This window comes from Barbus barbus (assembly GCF_936440315.1).
Source record: "Barbus barbus genome assembly, chromosome: 13".
Lineage (NCBI taxonomy): Eukaryota > Metazoa > Chordata > Actinopteri > Cypriniformes > Cyprinidae > Barbus > Barbus barbus.
In genome coordinates this window covers 16,376,795-16,396,492 of record NC_136741.1, presented here as the reverse complement: position 1 = coordinate 16,396,492, position 19,698 = coordinate 16,376,795, and the positions used below count along the sequence as shown (strand labels likewise).

The 19,698-nt window shown below is 37.1% G+C and overlaps 1 protein-coding gene across 6 annotated transcripts in view; it reads left to right on the top strand.

Annotated features, from left to right (window-relative positions):
* The first annotated feature begins 5,172 nt into the window (after positions 1-5,172).
* Positions 5,173-19,698, top strand: part of tbc1d23 (TBC1 domain family, member 23) — a 31,290-nt gene continuing 16,764 nt past the window's right edge. For 2 of the 6 annotated variants that reach the window (XM_079432735.1, XM_079432734.1), the window contains exons 1-3: positions 5,179-5,239; positions 17,332-17,446; positions 19,557-19,662. In XM_079432735.1, the coding sequence (XP_079288861.1) occupies positions 5,202-5,239; positions 17,332-17,446; positions 19,557-19,662 (259 nt within the window). In that variant the 5' untranslated portion in view covers positions 5,179-5,201. Of the gene's footprint in view, positions 5,240-6,307; positions 6,366-17,331; positions 17,447-19,556; positions 19,663-19,698 lie in introns of all 6 variants that reach the window. The other 4 variants (XM_079432739.1, XM_079432738.1, XM_079432736.1 and 1 more) reach the window with 4 other exon arrangements.

The following is a 19,698-nucleotide window of genomic DNA, read 5'->3' as shown; positions in this document are numbered from 1 at the left end:
TAACTGATTGTTTAAAATACACTTTATAATGCAAGCTAAGTGGCGCCACCTAAAGGTTAAAAATGAATTTGTTGTGCTTGATCTGTTGAAAATAGCTGTGCAAAAAACGCCTCAAGTAAAAATAAATATAATAAGAGCGGAAAATGTGGTGTTGGTAATATTAATGTATAATAATGTCAAATAAAGAAATGTGTTGCCCACAATTATTCAAAAAGCCAGCTTGGTTTTGTGTTTTGATGCAAATTACTTTCGTCTTTAATTACTTTTATTTAATGTTTATTAAATGTGCTTTTTAGATAAATGCATGACCGCCACAGCAGATGAAAACGGGCTATTTTGGCTTAAACTGGCACATTTATACATCTCCAATATTAATGTGTATGGTTCTTAATGAATAAATAAAAATAGTTTTAAATTTAATTATTTTATTATTATACATCTTTGTGGAAGTCAGTGTTTCAATTTCTGAATAATTCTGAAAGTAAAATGACAATGACAAGAGGCACTGACCAATATTTCTGTACTGGTACTTTCACTGGTATGGGCTCTTCAGAGTTCTTTTCCCAAATGTTGTAGAAGTGGCACATGTGTTTCCCGTGAGATCCTGTGAGGATGGCATGCCTCTGCACTTTTTGCCAGGGTAAAAATATCTAATGAGATCAGTAAATTAGTATTTGCATGCAACCCTTGATTTCAAAGGCATAAAAAACTCATTTAACAAATGTGTTCTTTAAAACAGGTGTTACTCCTTTGTCTTGCCAACATCCATCTTTCAGTTGTTCTTTGCATGAAAGTGTAGACGTTATGAAGATCATTGTCATGATAGCCTATAATAAAAACAAAGTACATCTTAAAAAAAGGCAAAAGTACCTACAGAGCCAGGTTGATGTAATAACTTGAAGTCAGGGGCGTAGCCATCATTTCAGAAGTGAGGGGGACAGAAATGTTATATATATATATATATATATATATAACATTACAATATAACTTTCTGTAATATATAACCTACCAGCCAAAAGGTTTTGAACAGTAAGATTTTTTTTAATAATTCTCTTCTGCTCACCAAGCCTGCATTTATTTAATCCAAAATACAGTTTTACTATGCAAAACAACTGCTTTCTATTTGAATATATTGGAAAATGTATTTTATTTCTGTGATCAAAGCTGCATTGTCAGCATCATTACTCCAGTCTTGTGTCACATGATCCTTCAGAAATCATTCTAATATGCTGATATGCTGCTCAAGAAACCTTGTTTAATTATTATTATTGTTTAAAACAGTTGAGTAACCTTTTTCAGGATTCTTTGATGAATAGAAAGATCCAAAGACCAGCATGTATCTGAAATAAAAAGCTTTTGTAACATTATACACTATACCATTCAAAAGCTTAGAGCCAGTATTATTATTATTTTATTTTATTTATTTTGGAAAATAAATTATTAGTTTTATTTAGCAAAGATGGTTTAAATTGATCAAAATTGATGATAAAGACATTTATAATGTTACAAAAGATTTATTATTTCAGATAAATGCTGTTCTTCTGAACTTTCTATTTATCAAAGAAACCTGGAAAAAAAATTCTACTCAGCTGTCTTCAACATCATCATAATAATATGTTTTTTAGTTTTTTTGCAGGAAATCAGAATATTAGAATGATTTCTGAAGGATCGTGTGATTGGAGTAATGATGCTAAAAATTCAGCTTTGATGTCACAATACATTTTTTAAATATAGGCTATTCAAATAGAAAACAGTTATTTTAAATAGTGAAAATATTTCAAAATTGTACTGTTTTGCTGCAGGCTTTGGATCAAATAAATCCAGGCTTTCTGAGCAGAAGAGAGTTCTTTAAAAAACATTAAAAATTTCATCAATCTTTGTTCAAAAACTTTTGACTGGTAGTGTATAGGCAACTTCAATTTTTCTCTTTTTCTAGCTTTTAATTGGCTTAGAAATCAGATACACTGCTGGACAATAACCAATAATAATGATTTGTTTATATAATACAAACGCTTTTTTATCCCATGAGGCAGAATAGTTTCTATACTGTAATGAATGCTATTAGTAGCTACTGCATTGTTCATATGCTTTATTTATTACATTTACATTTACATTTAGTCATTTGGCAGACGCTTTTATCCAAAGCGACTTACAATTGGGGAATACAAAAAGCGATTCATCTTGAAGAGGCAGTCAGACAGAGGAAGTGCTCGTCTCAGTCATTGTTCAAATAAGTACAAACTAGTAGGTGGAGAGAAAGATAGAGGGAAAGTTTTTTTTTTTTTTTTTTTTTTTTAAAGTTTAGGATGAAGTCAAGTACTGCCGAAAGAGATGAGTTTTGTTACCTGGAGACTTGAAAAACCTAATTAAACATTGTTGCAATCGCAATTCCAAACTCGTCGTTTTTTTCTGTGAAAACAGCTGTTTTCATTCATTTCATATAAAAGGAATTTCATGGTGCAACATTCTGCACGAGAGCGTCCTCCGGCTTCGAGTATGAATGAACACACACTGCATGTAATGAACGTTTAGCGCTCCGTGATGTTCATCTCACCTTATTCTGCAACCGAATAAAACATCAGGTCATGCAACAGACTATCCTGTCTCTTTGAATTTAAATCTATATTTATTCACACCGGCTCTTGAAAACCTTTATGCCAACACACTTGCCCAAAAAAGTGCAGGGGACGAACTACCAAACTGTCCCTAGCAATAATTTTGATCAAATAATTAAACATATGTATATGTTTTTGTCATTTCAGACGCATCTGAAACGTCAAATCATTGATGTTAGCCTCCCTAACAAGTTACGCTAGAAAACTGCGCGCTCTCATGGACGCGCCTTTAATACATGCGCGGAATGTAGTCGGACACCTGACGAGAAGCGCAGCCGTGTTTAGAACAACTCACAGGTATCGCACCCAATTCAAGACAGCAGTCCAAAACAGTTCATATAAAAGCCCACATTCAGGAATGAACAAAGTTGCATCGATGAGTTCGAAGTGGTGTTTGTTTGACAAAACAGAGCAAACGGAAAGAGAGCACGATCTATGCCTATTATCAGCTCCCTCAGTGGCGGACTGGCCATTGGGAGCACTGGGAGAATTCCCGGTGGCGCTGGCCGCTGCCCTACATATTTTTGTTGTTGCTGTTTTTGTTGCCTGCCGAATGTACTAAAGTGATTATTTCCGAATTCGCCATTTAATAATATTAATTAAAAAAAAAACACCAACAACGAATTAAAATAATAAATGATGAAACGGTTAGTCTTGACTGGCATCGCGCTTCGCCTCGCGCACGATCCGCGCGTCCGCCAGAGGGATGCGAGACTGGAGACTGGAGTGGAAGCGACCAGGTGGAGCAGAGAGGCAAAACGGTCTTGTTCAGGACTTCAAGTGCTGACACTTTTTTATTTACATCTGTAAATAGACTATTGTAGTTTTGTTGTACTGCAGTTTTGTGTTTGTTTACTAAGTTAAACATATAAGACTGCTAGCAAATGTTAGCAATAGCAGCCACTTAATACTGCAAAACTACCAAAAGGACATAGTTACTACTGTAAAGAGTAGGAATTTAGCAGACAAATATTCACATCGTTTTATAACAGGTTTAGAGGGAGCTAAGGCAAACAACAACACAACTAAATTTAACATGGTTACTATAGTTAAACCATGGTTACCACAATTAAAATTTGTTTTACACTATATAGTTCACCATGGTATTTGTAGTAGTAAAACTCTGGTTATACAATTGGTAATTAGTCTACCAAAAAAAAAGGGTTACTTTTACCATAGGCCTATAATACCATGGTTAATGTTCCTTGTAGGACAAACCATGACCCATGATAATGCAAAAACATGTTCAGTGTTAAGATTTTTTCTATAAAGATATATTCAGGATAGCTTGTTGTACCAATTTTGACATTTAGGTAAGATAAAACAATAACATATGGTCCTAATGTAATACTTATTTTTTTTCTAAAATAAAGTATGCTATGTGCAAACAATTTATAATGAGGTGGTTGTTTTGCAACAAGGTGGAGATGTGTTGATGAGAAAAAATAGTGAAAAAAGTAAACGCATAAGGGACAGAGAGATGTCAGGGAAAACGAAGAGAAGAGACTAAAAAGGGAAATGGAAGTTCAAGTGATAACCTTGAATTATTCTGCACGGCCTCAGCCTAGAGAGTTAAACATTTCATGTGATGATGATGATGGTCATGCAAAAAATATAGTTGTCCGTGGTTTCCAATTTTGTTGTGGGTTTATAGGATGGCCTGGATGAGTGTGAGATTTCCTGGCCCAGTCCACCCCTGCTCCTTATATAAAGGACAGAAAGACAAACGTTGTGCGGAAAGATACACAATCTTTCAGCCTAGGATAAAGCCATGAACAAAAACAATAATTTGGAACAAATATAATGTGATTTTTTTGTTTTTTGGTAAACTATGCAAGTGTAGCAGGATTTGGAACAGCAAAGAGTCTTTAACTTTAAATTAATGTTGTTCAACTGAATGTACAAATCAAACTGTTAGCTGAAATATCCACAAAATAAAAAACAACACTGATATAAGAGCGTGCAGTTTATCTGTCAATCAGTTTGGTTACTACAGCAACAGCAGAGTATTGGGTTTATGTCCCCACCAATGCCGAAAGCAAACCTACGCCCTTGTATGTATGTATATATATATATATATTTTTTTTATATTTCAGCTAACAGTTTGATACACACACACACACACACACACACACACACACACACACACACACACACACACACACGTGTTAATTAGAGCTAATTAAAAATTCATCAAGAAGTCGTCTAATTTATTTATTCAATAAAACGTTACAAATTACATACATCATACAACAAGGAGATGCAACATTAGAGAAAAATTATGTCTATTTACAATTCATCCCAAATCAAATTCAACAGCAGCAATTGGACTAGGCTGCATGCATAACACAAAATGAACGATTGATTTATTTTGGAGTCAGGCAACAAGTGTCATACCATGTCGAAACCGAGCGGGTTTAGAAAGCTATTTTTTTATTTAATAAGCTAAAATCTCGGCCTTGTAGAATAAATACACAGTTCCGCTGATTATCGCCTTCTACGTCGCGTCTATAGCGCGTGCGTCTGGTCGTAGAGACAAGACGCTGGTATTTACGACACAGTTTGACGTGGACCGTCACCACAGCAATGGCGGATGCTGTAGGGGAAGAGCTTGAAGGCAGCTGGTAAGAAAACACAACTGATCAATTTTACCGCAGAGTGATTCACGGTTCCCAGACTGATATTGTTATTGAAACTTGAAGTCCGTTGACGAAAGACTATTAATGTTGTAGCTTTTTCTCGACAGCCGTTTAAGTGGCATGTAGACAGCGATGCTGTGCTAAACAGCTAACTTAGTCTGACTAGCCCAGGCAGCCAATGTATTTTTTGGACACTCCAGCTGTTTTGCAGACCTTCTCAGCAGTTTGACATTGCCGTTTTATTCATATTGTGATCTGTTTAATGCGCATTTTAAGTGATTAAACGTCGCTGTGTTTGCGTAGAAGTTGGTTGTTAAAACAGCTTTTGCTAGATGTTGCGCACAATAGAGTTGTGATGATTATGAAACAATCTTAGTTTTCATTACCATTTCACTATGGCCAAGTTTTCCCCCACTAATATAGTAACGTATGGTTCGTGTTTACGCTTCTCGGCCTTTGTTAAAAGTGTGAATTCTTCTGTTTGGCTGTGCAAGACGTCTTTAATAGCTATTTAGCTTTTCTTAAACTGTTATCACGTAAGTTAACTGTTTAGACTGAAACAGCATTACTGAGTTGTTCTCGAAATAATGACAAGGATCATAGTTTTAATTATCTACTGAAATAACAAAATTGAATGGTGGATTACTTTACTGTAATCCAACTAAACTGACAATTTACTGTCTTTTTTTTTCTTTTATTTGTATTAAAATAAGTTCAACAGAACTATGCTGAAAAGTATTTTAAATCTTGACGTAATACACAGCCATGTGTTTGTTACCATTTGTAACTGTCTTTTACCTGCAAAGCACACTTTTTCTCGTAATCTACCAATACCATTATAGTTTTCTAAACCGTTTTGCTTAACATTCTAGAAAGGAACTGCGTAATGACAAGAAGTTAGGCAAAAATAGTTTTAATCCTAGATTTTAAGTTTAGTGGTTTTTCTACAAAAGGAAGAGGTTCATGCATAGAAATCACAAAGACACACCTCTTTTTGTGAGCATTTGTGTCCTCTTCCTCTCCTGCTGAATATGGACCTTCCTGTTTTCACAGACAATGACCACAAAGACAAATGATCCCGTAGGAGAGATAAATGGAGCAAAGTGTGAGGGTGACGTATATTTCAGTCTGTAAAATCAAAGTCCATTACCCCAGATAGCGCTTTACATGTTCTTTTAGTTCCTAGTTTTAGTTTTACCTAAAAAAAGAGAATATGTTGGCTCTTAAGATTCCTCTCTCATTATTAAGGCATTCAGACAAAATATCTGAATGTGGCAACTTGCATTTTTCTCACTTCAGTTTGGAATGCTTTGTATTTTATTTCCTAAGTGTATGTCAGGAATTTAGAATGACAGTGAAACCTATCATCTAATCATCAATTTTGGTTTCTTGATGTATTGTAACTAATTCCATTAATGCAAATAAATGTCACCATGGTGATGCTGTTAGGGTGGATCACAAATTATTAGAAATTGAGAGAATGTGTCTTAATAATCAGTTGAATGGGTAGAAAAATATACAAAAAAATGATAAAAATTGATAAATAATTTAAAGAAAGAAAAACAGTTTGTCTTTATACACATTAAAGGGTTAGTTCACCCAAAAATTAAAATTCTGTCATTAATTACTCCCCTTCATGCCGTTTCAAACCCGTGAGACCTCCGTTCATTTTCGGAACACATGCATTATCTACTGACGAGCCTTCAGTGGGCGTGACGGATAGCACACAAGATTATATAATATTACAATATGTAATACTGCCTATTTAATATATATATATATATATATATATATATGTATGTATATGTATGTTTTCCCACTTACAAAGAATGGAGAGATCTGTAATTTTCATCGTAGGTACACCTCAACTGTGAGAGACAGAATATAAAAAAAAATAAAAATCCAGAAAATCACATGGGTAACGAAATGCAGTGAGCATCTAACCAGAAGTGCAATAAGCAGAGGTACAGGATATACAGTGCCTACAATATGTTACATATGTACAGAAATATACAGATAAGGCAGTACTATGGACATAATTTACAAATTTTTAAATACTATCAGTATGATATACAGATGGGTTATATGAACATACTATGCAGATGGATTATGCAGTAAATGTATGTACACTATGAGCAAAAACTATGAACATAATTACAAATGGATATGAATAAGCTATACAATAAGATATATAAACACTAGTGCAATGAACACTGAAAGTGCATAGAAAATAAAAATTTCCAGTACATAGTACTCAGTGTGTAGATGGATTTAAATTTTTTTAATCCGATTTAGTGATGGGGAGGAGTGAAGAGTTTGCAGTGGTGTGTGAGGGGGGTATCATCGGGCAGAGTTCAGTAGGGAGACAGCTGTAGGGAAAAAGCTGTTCCTGAGTCTGCTGGTCTTTGTTCAGATTCTCCTGAAGCGCCTCCCAGAGGGCAGTAAGTTAAACAGTCTATGGTCAGGGTGAGAGGAGTCCTTAAGAATGCTGCGAGCTCGACGTAAACAGCGTTTTGTCTGGACTTCCTCAATGGCAGGAAGTGGTGTCCCTGTGATGCGTTGGGCAGTTTTCACCACCCTCTGTAGTGCCTTGCGGTCAGCAACTGAGCAGTTCCCATACCAGACTGTGATACAGTTGGTCAGGATGCTTTCGATCACACACCGGTAGGGCTGGGTATCGTTCAAAAATTTTCGATATCGATACCTTGAGTTCGATACCGGTTCCTGAACGATACTTTTTTCGATACCAGTTTTATGAAATCAGTTTTAATAAGATTACATTAACTCAAAAAAACTATTTTTTAATGTTGATATTTATACAGATTCAAAGCCTCATCTCCTGAGCCACTGCACAAAGGAACAAAATATATCCAACACACAATAAATAAATAATTTTAATAGTTCAAATTGTTTTCAGTTTACACATCTGTTAGGCTACGTTTACATTAGTGCATGTTCATTTTAAAACACATCATCATTTCTAGGTTGTTAAAGACTTCAAGAAATTTAAAATCTTCATCCACTTTCATAAGTGGGTGTTTTATTTTCTTTCACCATATGTTTTATTGTTATTAAATTCTGGTGTAGTATGTCTAATTATTTGAATGCATAAAAACAACTTAGTTTATTTAAATGTATTCTTAAAATAGCCTTATGAAATTTTTTATTTTTCCTCAGAAATTCTGTGTTCTGTATCTGGTTTTCAAATGAAGACATAAAACATTAATTTAATTTATTTAAATTATTGAAAATCAAAGTTTATTTATTTTGGCAAACAAAGGGGGTTTACTATTAAAATAAAAACATTTAATAACTGTTGTGTGATCATTACTAAAAAAAAATTATAATAAAGTTTTAATAATTTTAATTAGGGATGCACGATATTGGAATTTTTGCTGATATTCGATATGCCGATATTTTTCAACTCATTTTGGCCGATATCGATACCGATATATTTCCTTTTGTTTGGAAACAACACCAAGTCTCTCCTGTGCAGAAATTATAAGCAAAATATTATTAATTTTGGTTAGTTTTTAACAAGAACTTATTTATTAGAATTAAATAAAAAATAATAAAGGTTTTTTAACAGTACATTGAAGCTTTGAAAATAAATATAAATCAACTATATCAATCGCTGCATTTTTTCCCCCAGAAAGATGCAGTGTTAACCCTAATATTTTATTTTAAGATTTAACATTTGTAGATGGTCTAAAACAAAAGAGTTGTAAAAATTCTGAAAATCTTTTAGAGCTCATGATTTGTTTAAAAATAAAACGTTACACATTAATGAATAAATCAGTATAAATTATTTAATTTACAAGTGTCATGTTTGTGATTTTTTTTTATTTTTTTTTTTTTTTTTTTATGTAAGCTATAGCTTCTGACCATTAAATCAAAACATACTTATTTTATTACATCAATTACTGCTTTATTTAATCAGAAACACAGTCTAAATGTTATTTGTGTAGGCTATTTTACTTTTAATTTAATTAGAAGTAGGCCAACTGCGCCCCTACTATTAAAACTACTTACCGAACGGGCATTAGGACCTGGGGGAGGCTGTCACTGCTGCCCCTGCTTGTGCTATAACTGTTTACTCTATCCCACACCGAACGCGTCATTCTGTACATGCCTTCACACATTAAATGCAGCGATCCAAAACAGTCAATCTATTCATCATTCAGACAAAACTTTGCTTCACGAATGAGCCACATTGTTGACATGATCTAATCGCTAGCACACCCTGAGCACATGCGAGTTAACCCCTTCCCCTTATCGGCAAGACATATCGGCATAATTTTGCATGTCAGGCCGATGCCGATATTTACATTTAAAGTCATTATCGGCCGATTTCGATATCAGTCCGATAATATCGTGCATCCCTAATTTTAATAGTAGCCTAGTAGTAGCAGTATGTACTGTCCGCTGAACAATATTAATATATTTCTGCCGCAGTGTCTTCCAATTTAAACCGAACTTTTATTTTGACGGGTTGCCTGGAATACCTTTACAGTTCTGTGTGTATATGATATGACGTTAGTTTTACTCGAATCAAACGGTAAAATGCTCATTAATTGACTCTCACAGCAGTTCTGAAGATGTTGTTCATGTGTTTATGTCCTCATTTAGTTAGGCGGCAGACACTGAAATCACCGCGAGCGTCAGTCTGTGTGTAGTAAACAAACTGCGCGATATAGAGAGCAGACTGCTCCGTGTGCTTTCGAATTGCTCTCGCGGATGTCAAACACTGATCTATCAGCGCCGCGCTGCTTCTAGTCAAACACACCTAGTGCTGCAGGCTTATTGGCTCACTGACGGTGATGAGATTAACCCCTTAGGTATCGAAATTTGGTACCGAACGACAAGACGTTTTTCGATACTCGGTGGTATCGAGGCAATTCGGTCGGTGCCTAAAAAGTATCAAACTCGATACACAGCCCTACACACCGGTAGAAGTTCACCAGGATGGCTGGAGACAGGTGGTTCTTCTTCAGTGTCCTAAGGAAGAAGAGGCGTTGGTGAGCCTTCTTGACAAGACTGGATGTGTTGGTGGTCCAGGTCAGGTCCTCCGAGATGTGGGTTCCCAGGAACTTGAAGCTGGAGACACGTTCAACAACCATCCCGTTAATGTGGATGGGATCATGCGTGCCACTTTTCTTCTTCCTGAAGGCCACAATAGGGATGCACCATTCCGATACTCGGTATCGGTATCGACTCCGATACGCCATTTTCTGCGGATCGGGTATCGGTCAGATGAGACCGATCCAAATCCGATATTGTGCGTATACTATTATGTTATTGTTGAGCCCCACGAAAGGCACAAAAACATTATAAAGCACCATAAAGTTTTCGTGCACTATATTTCAAGTGTTCTGAAGCTGTTTAATCTGAGGTATAGATGAATATTTAAGTCTTTAAATTCAAGTTCAGGTAAACTCTTCTCTCCGCTGCGGCTGTCTGTCATCCTCCATTCAGCGTTCAAACTGCGTGTCGCGTTCGGTTACTACAGTCAAACTGCAGTATAGGTTTAAAATGGTTAAAAGAAAAGGCTTAATAAACGTACGCACAGATTTAATACACTACGCATCAATATCTCTTCCCTTTGTACTTTGAACGTTTCTATGCGGACTCAGAGGGCTGCGCGCTGTGACTCTGTGTCGCTTCAAGCGCATCATTCTGCGCACGGGATGCGCATAAGCGCTTTCTGCTGCTCTATATTGGAGCCTTACATATTATGATACTTTTGCGCAATGAAAGATTATTAACAGTCTTTCTTGTTCTGTCCTATCTATCATATGTTGCTGCCTTCATTACTGTGCTATAGATTTAAAAGAAATATATTTTAATTTTATAGTAGCCTATATATTTATATATAAATGTATTTGCTTGTTTTTTCATGAATGCATTTTACAACAATTCAAAGAGCAATGTGTATAATTTCACCAGATTTAGTCCTACACTTATTCACTTTTAATTGTAAATAAAAATGTTTCACTAGGTTTTATAAAATTATTGTGCACCCATGATTTTTCTAGAGTATCTTTTGCTGTATTTTAAACCAAGGTTATAATAGTATTTTTGTCATAGATTATGATTATATATTTTTTCATTTGTTATTTTTCATTAAAATTATGGTATCTATATGTAGTAGATTGTGTTTAACACACAAAAGAGTAACACACACTGACACACAGAAGTATAGAAATTCTACATCGATTAAAAAAACTGCGCTGGTATCGGATTGGATCGGTATCGGCAGATACTCAGAATTTTCAGGATCGGATCGGTTCTGAAAAAAATGGTATCGTTGCATCCCTAGTCCACAATAAGTTATTTTGTCTGGCTGGTGTTGATGAGCAGGCTATTGTCAGCGCACCATGCAGCCAGGTGCTGTACCTCCTACCTGTAGGCAGTCTCATCGTTGTCTCTGATGAGGCCAATCACTGTGGTGTCATCAGCAAACTTGATGATGGAGTTGGATCCATGCACAGGCCTGCAGTCATGGGTGTAGAGGGAGTAGAGAAATGGGCTCAGCACACAGCTCTGTGGTATGCCGGTGTTGAGTGTGATGGTGGTGGAGCAGGTGTGGCCTGACCTAACATACTGAGGTCTGTTGGTCAGAAAGTCCATAATCCAGCTGCAGAGGGAGGTGTTAACACCCAAGTCTCCAAGTTTAGTGGTCAGCTTGGAGGGAATGACGGTGTTGAATGCTGAGCTGAAATCAACAAACAACATCCGTACATATGTGTTGTTGTTATCCAAGTGTGTGAGTACCGAGTGCAGTACTGTGCATACTGCATCCTCAGTGCGCCTTTTGCTTCGATAGGCAAATTGGTGTGGGTCCAATGTGGGTGGGAGGCAGTTCTTGGTGTGCCAGGACCAGTTGCTCAAAGCACTTCATAACAATGGGTGTGAGTGCTACGGGGCGGTAGTCATTCAGGCACGTCGGGGAGGAGTGTTTCGGCACTGGCACAATGGATGTGGACTTAAAGCATGTTGGCACAGTTGCTTGGGTGAGGGACACGTTGAAAATGTCTGTGAAGACCCCTGTGAGCTGCTCTGCACATGTCTTGAGCACACGTCCAGGAATGCCGTCGGGGCCAGCAGCCTTGCATGCATTGATCCGGCTCAATGCTGTGCAGACACCTGTGGAGGTGAATTTGAGGGTCTGATGGTCTCCTGAGAATGTGATCTTGGTGGCTGTCTCCTTGTTGTTATTGTCAAAGCGAGCATAAAAGTCATTTAGCTCATTAAGGAAGGAGACGTCTGAAAATATTTTTTTCCCCTCTTAATTCTGCTACTGGTTAATTAGAATATGTTGCAGTATTCTTGATACTCACTTTATATTAACAGAATTTATAATTTTAATGTACACTACCGTTAAAATATTTGAGGTCGAGACTAAATTAATAATTTTCAGTAAGGGTGTATTAAATTGATCAAAAGTAAAGACATTTTATATGTGACATTATGAAAAATAAATGCTGTATTTGTGAACTCTTTATTCATCAAAAATCCTGAAAACTATTTTGCGGTTTCCTCAAAAATATTAAGCAGCACAGCTGTTTTCAGTATTGATAATAATAGAAAGAGCAATGTTGCTTGAGCGTCAAATCAGCATATTAGAGTGATATTGTTACAATGAAGAATTAATAAAATGGCTACTGAAAATACAGCATTGCCATGACAGGAATAAATTCCTTTTTACTTAAAAAAATAAAAATAAATTAAAAAAATAAATAAGTATTCTATTAAAAGAAATATTCACAATATTTCTGTTTTTACAGTATTTTGATTAAATACACATAGCCTTGGTGATAATGAGACTTTTTGTCCAATATAGAATAACGTAGAAATTTGCTGTTGAAAAAAAAAATTACTCTTGGTAGTGTTTTCTAGCAAACACATTTACACTTGAATAAGGTTAGACTCTATCCTTGACTTCTAAATGTAGTTCGAGTGATTTGATCACAGTGTCATATGCATTTATTGTGTGTGTTGGGCTCTCGGGGATGGTACTCCAATGGTTCAGGTCATACTTAGAAGGGAGAGGTTATTATGTGAGTATAGGAGAGCATAAGTCTAAGTGGACGTCCATGACATGCGGAGTCCCACAAGGCTCAATTCAATCAAGTCAAGTTGAGCTTTATTGTCATTCCGCTACATGTGGGGACATACAGTGGAACGAAATGTTGTGCCTCGCAGGACCACGGTGCTACATAAATACAGACATACAACAATGAAGTAAAAAAAACAAAACACTATAAACCTATACACAACTAACCTACTGACAGATTTTAACTAAGTATACTATATATAAATATTTACCCTATACAAACTAAAAAAGTATAAGATAAAAAATACAAACTATACGAATGTTTCACATAAATACTGTACATGTGCAAGGAGAAACATTTTGAGTCAAGCAGCTGGTTGGGGAACAGTGCAGGATGATTTGTTGTGCATGAGCATGTAAACATACATATATTCCTGAGTCTTTTGTGGGATTGAGTACACGCAGCAGTGTGTGTAAAGTGTCTAGTGCACATAGAGGAGAGTGTGTTACTACAGGTGGTTTGTACAGGCCCATTCACCGGTGTGTAGTACACTTCGAATTGCACAAAAAAGTTCCATACTGTTTTTTTCTTTGGTGTGGTAAGGTTTGGGGTGGCGGGTGGTCCATGTTTTAGGAGGTAGGGGTTTGCATGGGGTTTCAGAGGGGGGCGGGGTGGTTTGAGTTCAGTGCTCTCACAGCCTGGGGGAAGAAGCTGTTGAGCAGTCTAATGCTCCGGTACCGTCTTCCTGATGGTAGGAGCTGGAAGAGACTGTGGGATGTATGGGTGGAGTGCTTCACGATGCTGTTTTTTTTGCTGGAGCATCGTGTAAGGAAAATGTCCAGGATGGAGGGGAGAGGGGCACTGATGATCTTTGCAGCTGTGTTCACTGTCCGCTGGAGGGTCTTGCGGTCAGCAGCACTGCAGTTCCCGTACCAGACAGTGATGCAGCTGGTCAGCACACTCTCAATGGTGCCCCTGTAGAATGTGGTGAGGATGGGTGGAGGGAGACTTGCTCTTTTCAGCCTGCGGAGAAAGTGTAGGCGCTGTTGTGCCTTTTTGGAGAGTGACATGGTGTTGGTGGTCTAGGTGAGATCCTCTGTCATGTGCACCCCCAGGAATTTAGTGCTGCTGACTCTCTCCACAGTCGAGCTGTCGATGGTCGGGGGTGGCCAGCGGAGTTTCTCCTGAAGTCCATTACAACCTCCTTTGTCTTCCCCACATTGAGGGCCAGATTGTTAGTGCCACACCATTCAGCCAGCTGTGCCACTTCCTCTCTGTAGTGCGTTTCATTGTTGTTGCTGATGAGACCTACCACTGTTGTGTCATCAGCAAACTTGATGTGGTTGGAGCTGAACTTGGCAGTGCAGTCGTGGGTCAGCAGTGTGAAGAGCAGCGGGCTGAGCACACAGCCTTGTGGGGCACCTGTGCTCAGTGTGGTAGTGCTCGAGGTGTTGTGGCCGACACAGACTGACTGAGGTCTTCCGGTTAGAAAGTCCAGGATCCAGTTACAAAGGGAATTGTCAAGGCCCAGCAGGTTTAGTTTATTTATGAGCTGTTGTGGGATTATCATGTTGAATGCTGAGCTGAAGTCAATGAAAAGCATTCTAACATAGGAGTCTTTGTTTTCTAGGTGGGTAAGAGCTAGGGGTCGACCGATATGTGTTTTTCAGGGCCGATACCGATTATTACAGACCAAGTAGACCGAGAACCGATATATATGTCTGGTGTAAAAACGAAAATGAATGTCAAAATTAAGAATAACAAGGGCTCTGACAAAAACGGCCTTCCCTAGTGTTGGTTGCACTTCTTACTCTTGTCTTCCCCCATGCATCCATCTACAATAAGGGTAATATATAAAGAGAGAGTTAAAAGTGGGGCCACTGTATGCTTCATGATTAAGCCTATGAATACTAAATACTACAGCTAAACAGCTTGGGGAAATGCAAGTATTTGGCTTCAATAATTTACATGTTAGAAATGTATGTGTAATAGCATAACCTCTCATAATTCTTCATTAATTATTTTCGGTTGACTAAATCATAACCTACAAGAGGGGACTATTCAATTCATCATCTAATGCACATCAGTTGATTAATTTAAAAAGCGCAATGTATATAATAAGTGTAAATAATTTAATTGTCTTCATAGCTCCATTGTAGAAGTTGCGAAGAAGACCGCAACTATTTTAATGAAACTATAACACTAATAGCCTGTTATAGGCTCACTTGGTTCAATAGCCTATTGAAATGTCTCAATCATCCTAATCTTGGCCAATGTGACAGTAACTTAATCTTGGCCTATGTGACAGTATCTTAGTCTTGACCTATGTGACAGTAATTTCCATTAGTTTTCATTTACAGAGCAGTGCAAATGAAGGCATAAAACATTAATTTAATTTATCTTTTAATCAAATGAGAGTTAAACTATTTTTTGGCAAACAAATGTGTTTACTATTAAAATTAAAACATGTGAGAAATAGCGTATTGTGTGATAAAAGTTGTAGTAATTGTAGTAGTATTAGTAAATAAACCGAACTTTTATTTTGACGGGTTGCCACGAGGACCTCTTAAGTTTCTGTAGCCTATTTATGATATGACGATCGTTTTACTCAAACGAAACAGTCAAATGCTCATGAAGTAACTCTCAGAGCAGTTCTGGGGATGATGTTCATGTATTTATGTCCTCATTTAGTGACATGGCAGATGCGGAATACACCTCGAGCGTCGCGCACTTCAGTGTGTGTGTGTGTGTCAAAACCGCGCGTCTGTGCCTTTCACATATCAGAGACACGCCGAACATGCAGAATTCATATTTAAATAGTATTTTTGGAGCTTAATGTTTACAGATAGTCCATATCATGAGTCGATTTAAGTGTACTGACCTACTTTTGATTAATTAATCCAAACATGACTCCAAACGTGTAGTAAATTACATTTTATATGACTGGATTCCGCGATTTCCCCCTGCGTTTCCCCCATCTCGGAAACCATAAATAGATAATATTGAGGTTTTTACAACTTCAGTGTAGTGGATTGTAATTTATTGCAACTTGTGCAAGGTCTGCTGCTGCCTTTGAGAGATAACTGATGCGAGATGAAGCAGCACCAGTTAGCAAGCGGTTTCGGTGTGAGAGTGCCTTTAGTCTTCCACGTTGATTGGTCGGACTCCTGACTCTCAACAAATCAGATGCGCGGTGGGCGGAGACTGCTCTAGGCCACAGAGTGGTGAGTTCCGAAAGGCTGCATCAGAGCCAAATAGCGCGTTTCAAAATTAAATAATGTTATCGGCACATCGGTTTTGAAAATGACCGATACCAATTATCATAAAAATGCTTAATATCGGTGCCAATAATCGGCCAGACCGATAATCGGTCGACCCCTAGTAAGAACCAGGTGGAGGGTGGAGGTTTAGCTATTATGCCGCCCACAGTTGGAACCAGCTTCCAGAAGAGATCAGATGTGCTAAAACATTAACCACATTTAAATCCAGACTCAAAATCTGTTTAGCTGTGCGTTTGTTGAATGAGCACTGTGCTACTTCTGAACTGATTGCACTGTATTTTATGTATAATCATTTTCTATTCTTAACTGTTTTAAATTAATTTTAAATCAATTTTCATATTTTAAATGTTTAAACAGAAGGCTAAAGTAAGTGATGTGATGGTAAAGAGAATGTGGGCAAAGAAAGACAAGTGTATTGGTTAATCAGTTGAAAGTAGGACCTCTGAGTTCTATTTGTTTGGTTTATGATGGTCAAAGTAAGTAGGGGGTGAAGTAGTGGAATAGTTAGGCGTTTTGGAAGGTTTTTTTCACTTAGCGCGGAAGCGTTTGAACAAAGCTTGAGACTGTTTGTTTTTAAATTCCTTGTTTTTATTGTTGTGATTATTATTAATTCCTTATTTTTATTGTCTTGATTATTTTTTAATTACTATTTTACTTCCTTTTATGTAAAGCACTTTAAATTACCACTGTGTATGAAATGTGCTATATAAATAAAGTTGCCTTGCCTTGCCTTCTGAAGGACTCATGATCTGGCTGACGCACTTGACTCAGCAGAATGTGATCTGGACACTAACCAGGATGGTGTTATCCAGCTCCCAAACCTACCCCCACAACAGCGGGCCAAGTTATGGATGGTAGGTATACTATGTGTGTGTGTGTGGGTGTGTTTGAAGATAAAATGGATTGACTAATCAGCCTGCATAGCATCATGTGGAAATATTGACTTTCTGGATTATGAAAAAGCTTTGAAAAGATTGTACGTGCTGTGTGTTGATGAGAGAGACAGAAAAAGCATTCATGCTTATGGCAGAATACGAAAGAGATCCATGCAGAGCTTTGTTTAAAGGGTTTCCTTTAGAGTCAACGGTCCCAAAGGGCTTTAGAGAGCCTCTGTATCGATTAGATGGCCATTAAGGAAACTGTAGTAGGCTTAAAGTCAGGGCTTGAAAACGAAAAAAAGTCAATCGGTTCACTCCGAGCAGAATCGATATTTTAACGTTTCCGTTCCTGCGTTCCTCTGTATTACTACGAGTAGAAAAATAACTAATAATAATTATATTTTAATATTTTTAAAATAAAATATTATAATATTTTTTAAATTGGCTTTGCCAATAATATAATAATAATAAAGTACAGTGTTTTCTTTACACAAAAAGAAAAAAAAAAATACAGAAAGAGATGGTATCTTAACCCGCTGCGCTTAGTCACAGCCAATACAGCATCATCTTTTCTAGATTTTTAAATTTCTAAATGTAGGCTACTAAACAAAAGAAAAAAAATCTAATAATGCTTTAAAGACATTAAAGTATTTTTTAAAGATATTTAAAAATGTTTGCTGCAAATTGTTAACAAAAACGCTACTTGTATAAAATTGCGTTTTGAGGAAAAAAAAAACAAAGGCTAAGCCGCGTCGCATTTTATTAGGCTATTATTGAGAAATGATGTAGGCTAAAATGCCAGTAAATCAAAAATGTTTACAAACATTATAAACGCAGTTATTAGTTTCTCTCCACAACGAATCCTCTAAACTTAAGGATGTAGCCTATAAGCTATAAAAATGGCATTCGAAAAACAAATTATAGGTGAAACTGATACCTACCTCTCTCGCTCGGCATGAATCCAAATGTTTCCATATTCTCGACGTATACTAAAATATTATTTATTGGCTTTTACTTTCATCGGCATAAAACATCATCCTTTACATCGGCAATAACAGCACAGTGAGGTGGTGGTCACGCTGAACGCAACAGATTGGACAACGGAGCACTGTAACTTTTTACACATTCCTTTAACTGTATTTTATTTTGATGATAAACTGGCTGCAATGTCGCAAAAATATGTGTCTTTGTGTGCGTGAGGCGCCAGCGCGGTATGGCCATACCAACGCTGGTTGGTTATACAGATGCAAGACATCGTTCAAAACTGTCAAGCTATTGCAAAAAAAATAAAACTGTAAAGGTTTTGCAAAATAAAGAAAACTACTTTCTGCCGTCTCGTTTTCCTTTCCGAGAACGCGTCATAAAGAACCGTAGGCCTAACTCAGCATATTTTTTTTTTCTTTCGTTTGGTTAATCTGTCAATGATTTATGTGAAATATATTTAGTGTATAGGCATATATATTCCTTTTTATGTAAGCCTATAGTTTTGTTTTCTCCGTTTACAGAAGCGCCGCAGGTGCGCAAGATCTGTTGAATCCATCTTACACTGTCGTCGGATAAACTCTAACGCCCATGTTCTGACGATTTGTGCTACCCTGTCAGATTTTGCTACCTCCCATTAAAAAAGATGGTAGCAGAATTCATTGCCATTGCACTAGAGTTCACAGCTGAGCGCGGCGTCAGCCTCACATTTGCATAGTCTGTAGGCTACTGCTTGAATTCCTGAATGGTTGACAGCAAATTTCAAATATTAAATGGAACGATAAAATAACGTTATTAACCGGTTAATGGCCATTTCAAATTTTCGATTCTGTTCGGAACTATACAATTTGATTTAGTTTCTGTTTCCGGTTCTGTTCCAGTCAAAATTACATTCGTTTCTGGTTTTCATTTTCGTTCCTTGAACCGGTTCAGAGCCCTGCTTAAAGTGTAGGACCCTTTAAACTTACACCCATGGAGATGGCATTAGCTTATATCACACAGTGAACTTCACGAGGAACTGCAGTTGCTTTCATTGTTTCCACTAATCTTTTCCTAAATTTTAGTTTCTGGCTCTGATGATTGTTGATTGTGTCTGTGTTAACAGATTGCTTTGAACGTGTCTGGTAAAGGAGATAGTCTGTCCTCATGGGATGGGGCTTTGGACCTACCAGAACAGACGCTCATTCACAGCCGCAGTCAGCAGATCATTGGTGAATAACCTTTGCACACTTCACCTCATTTTCATT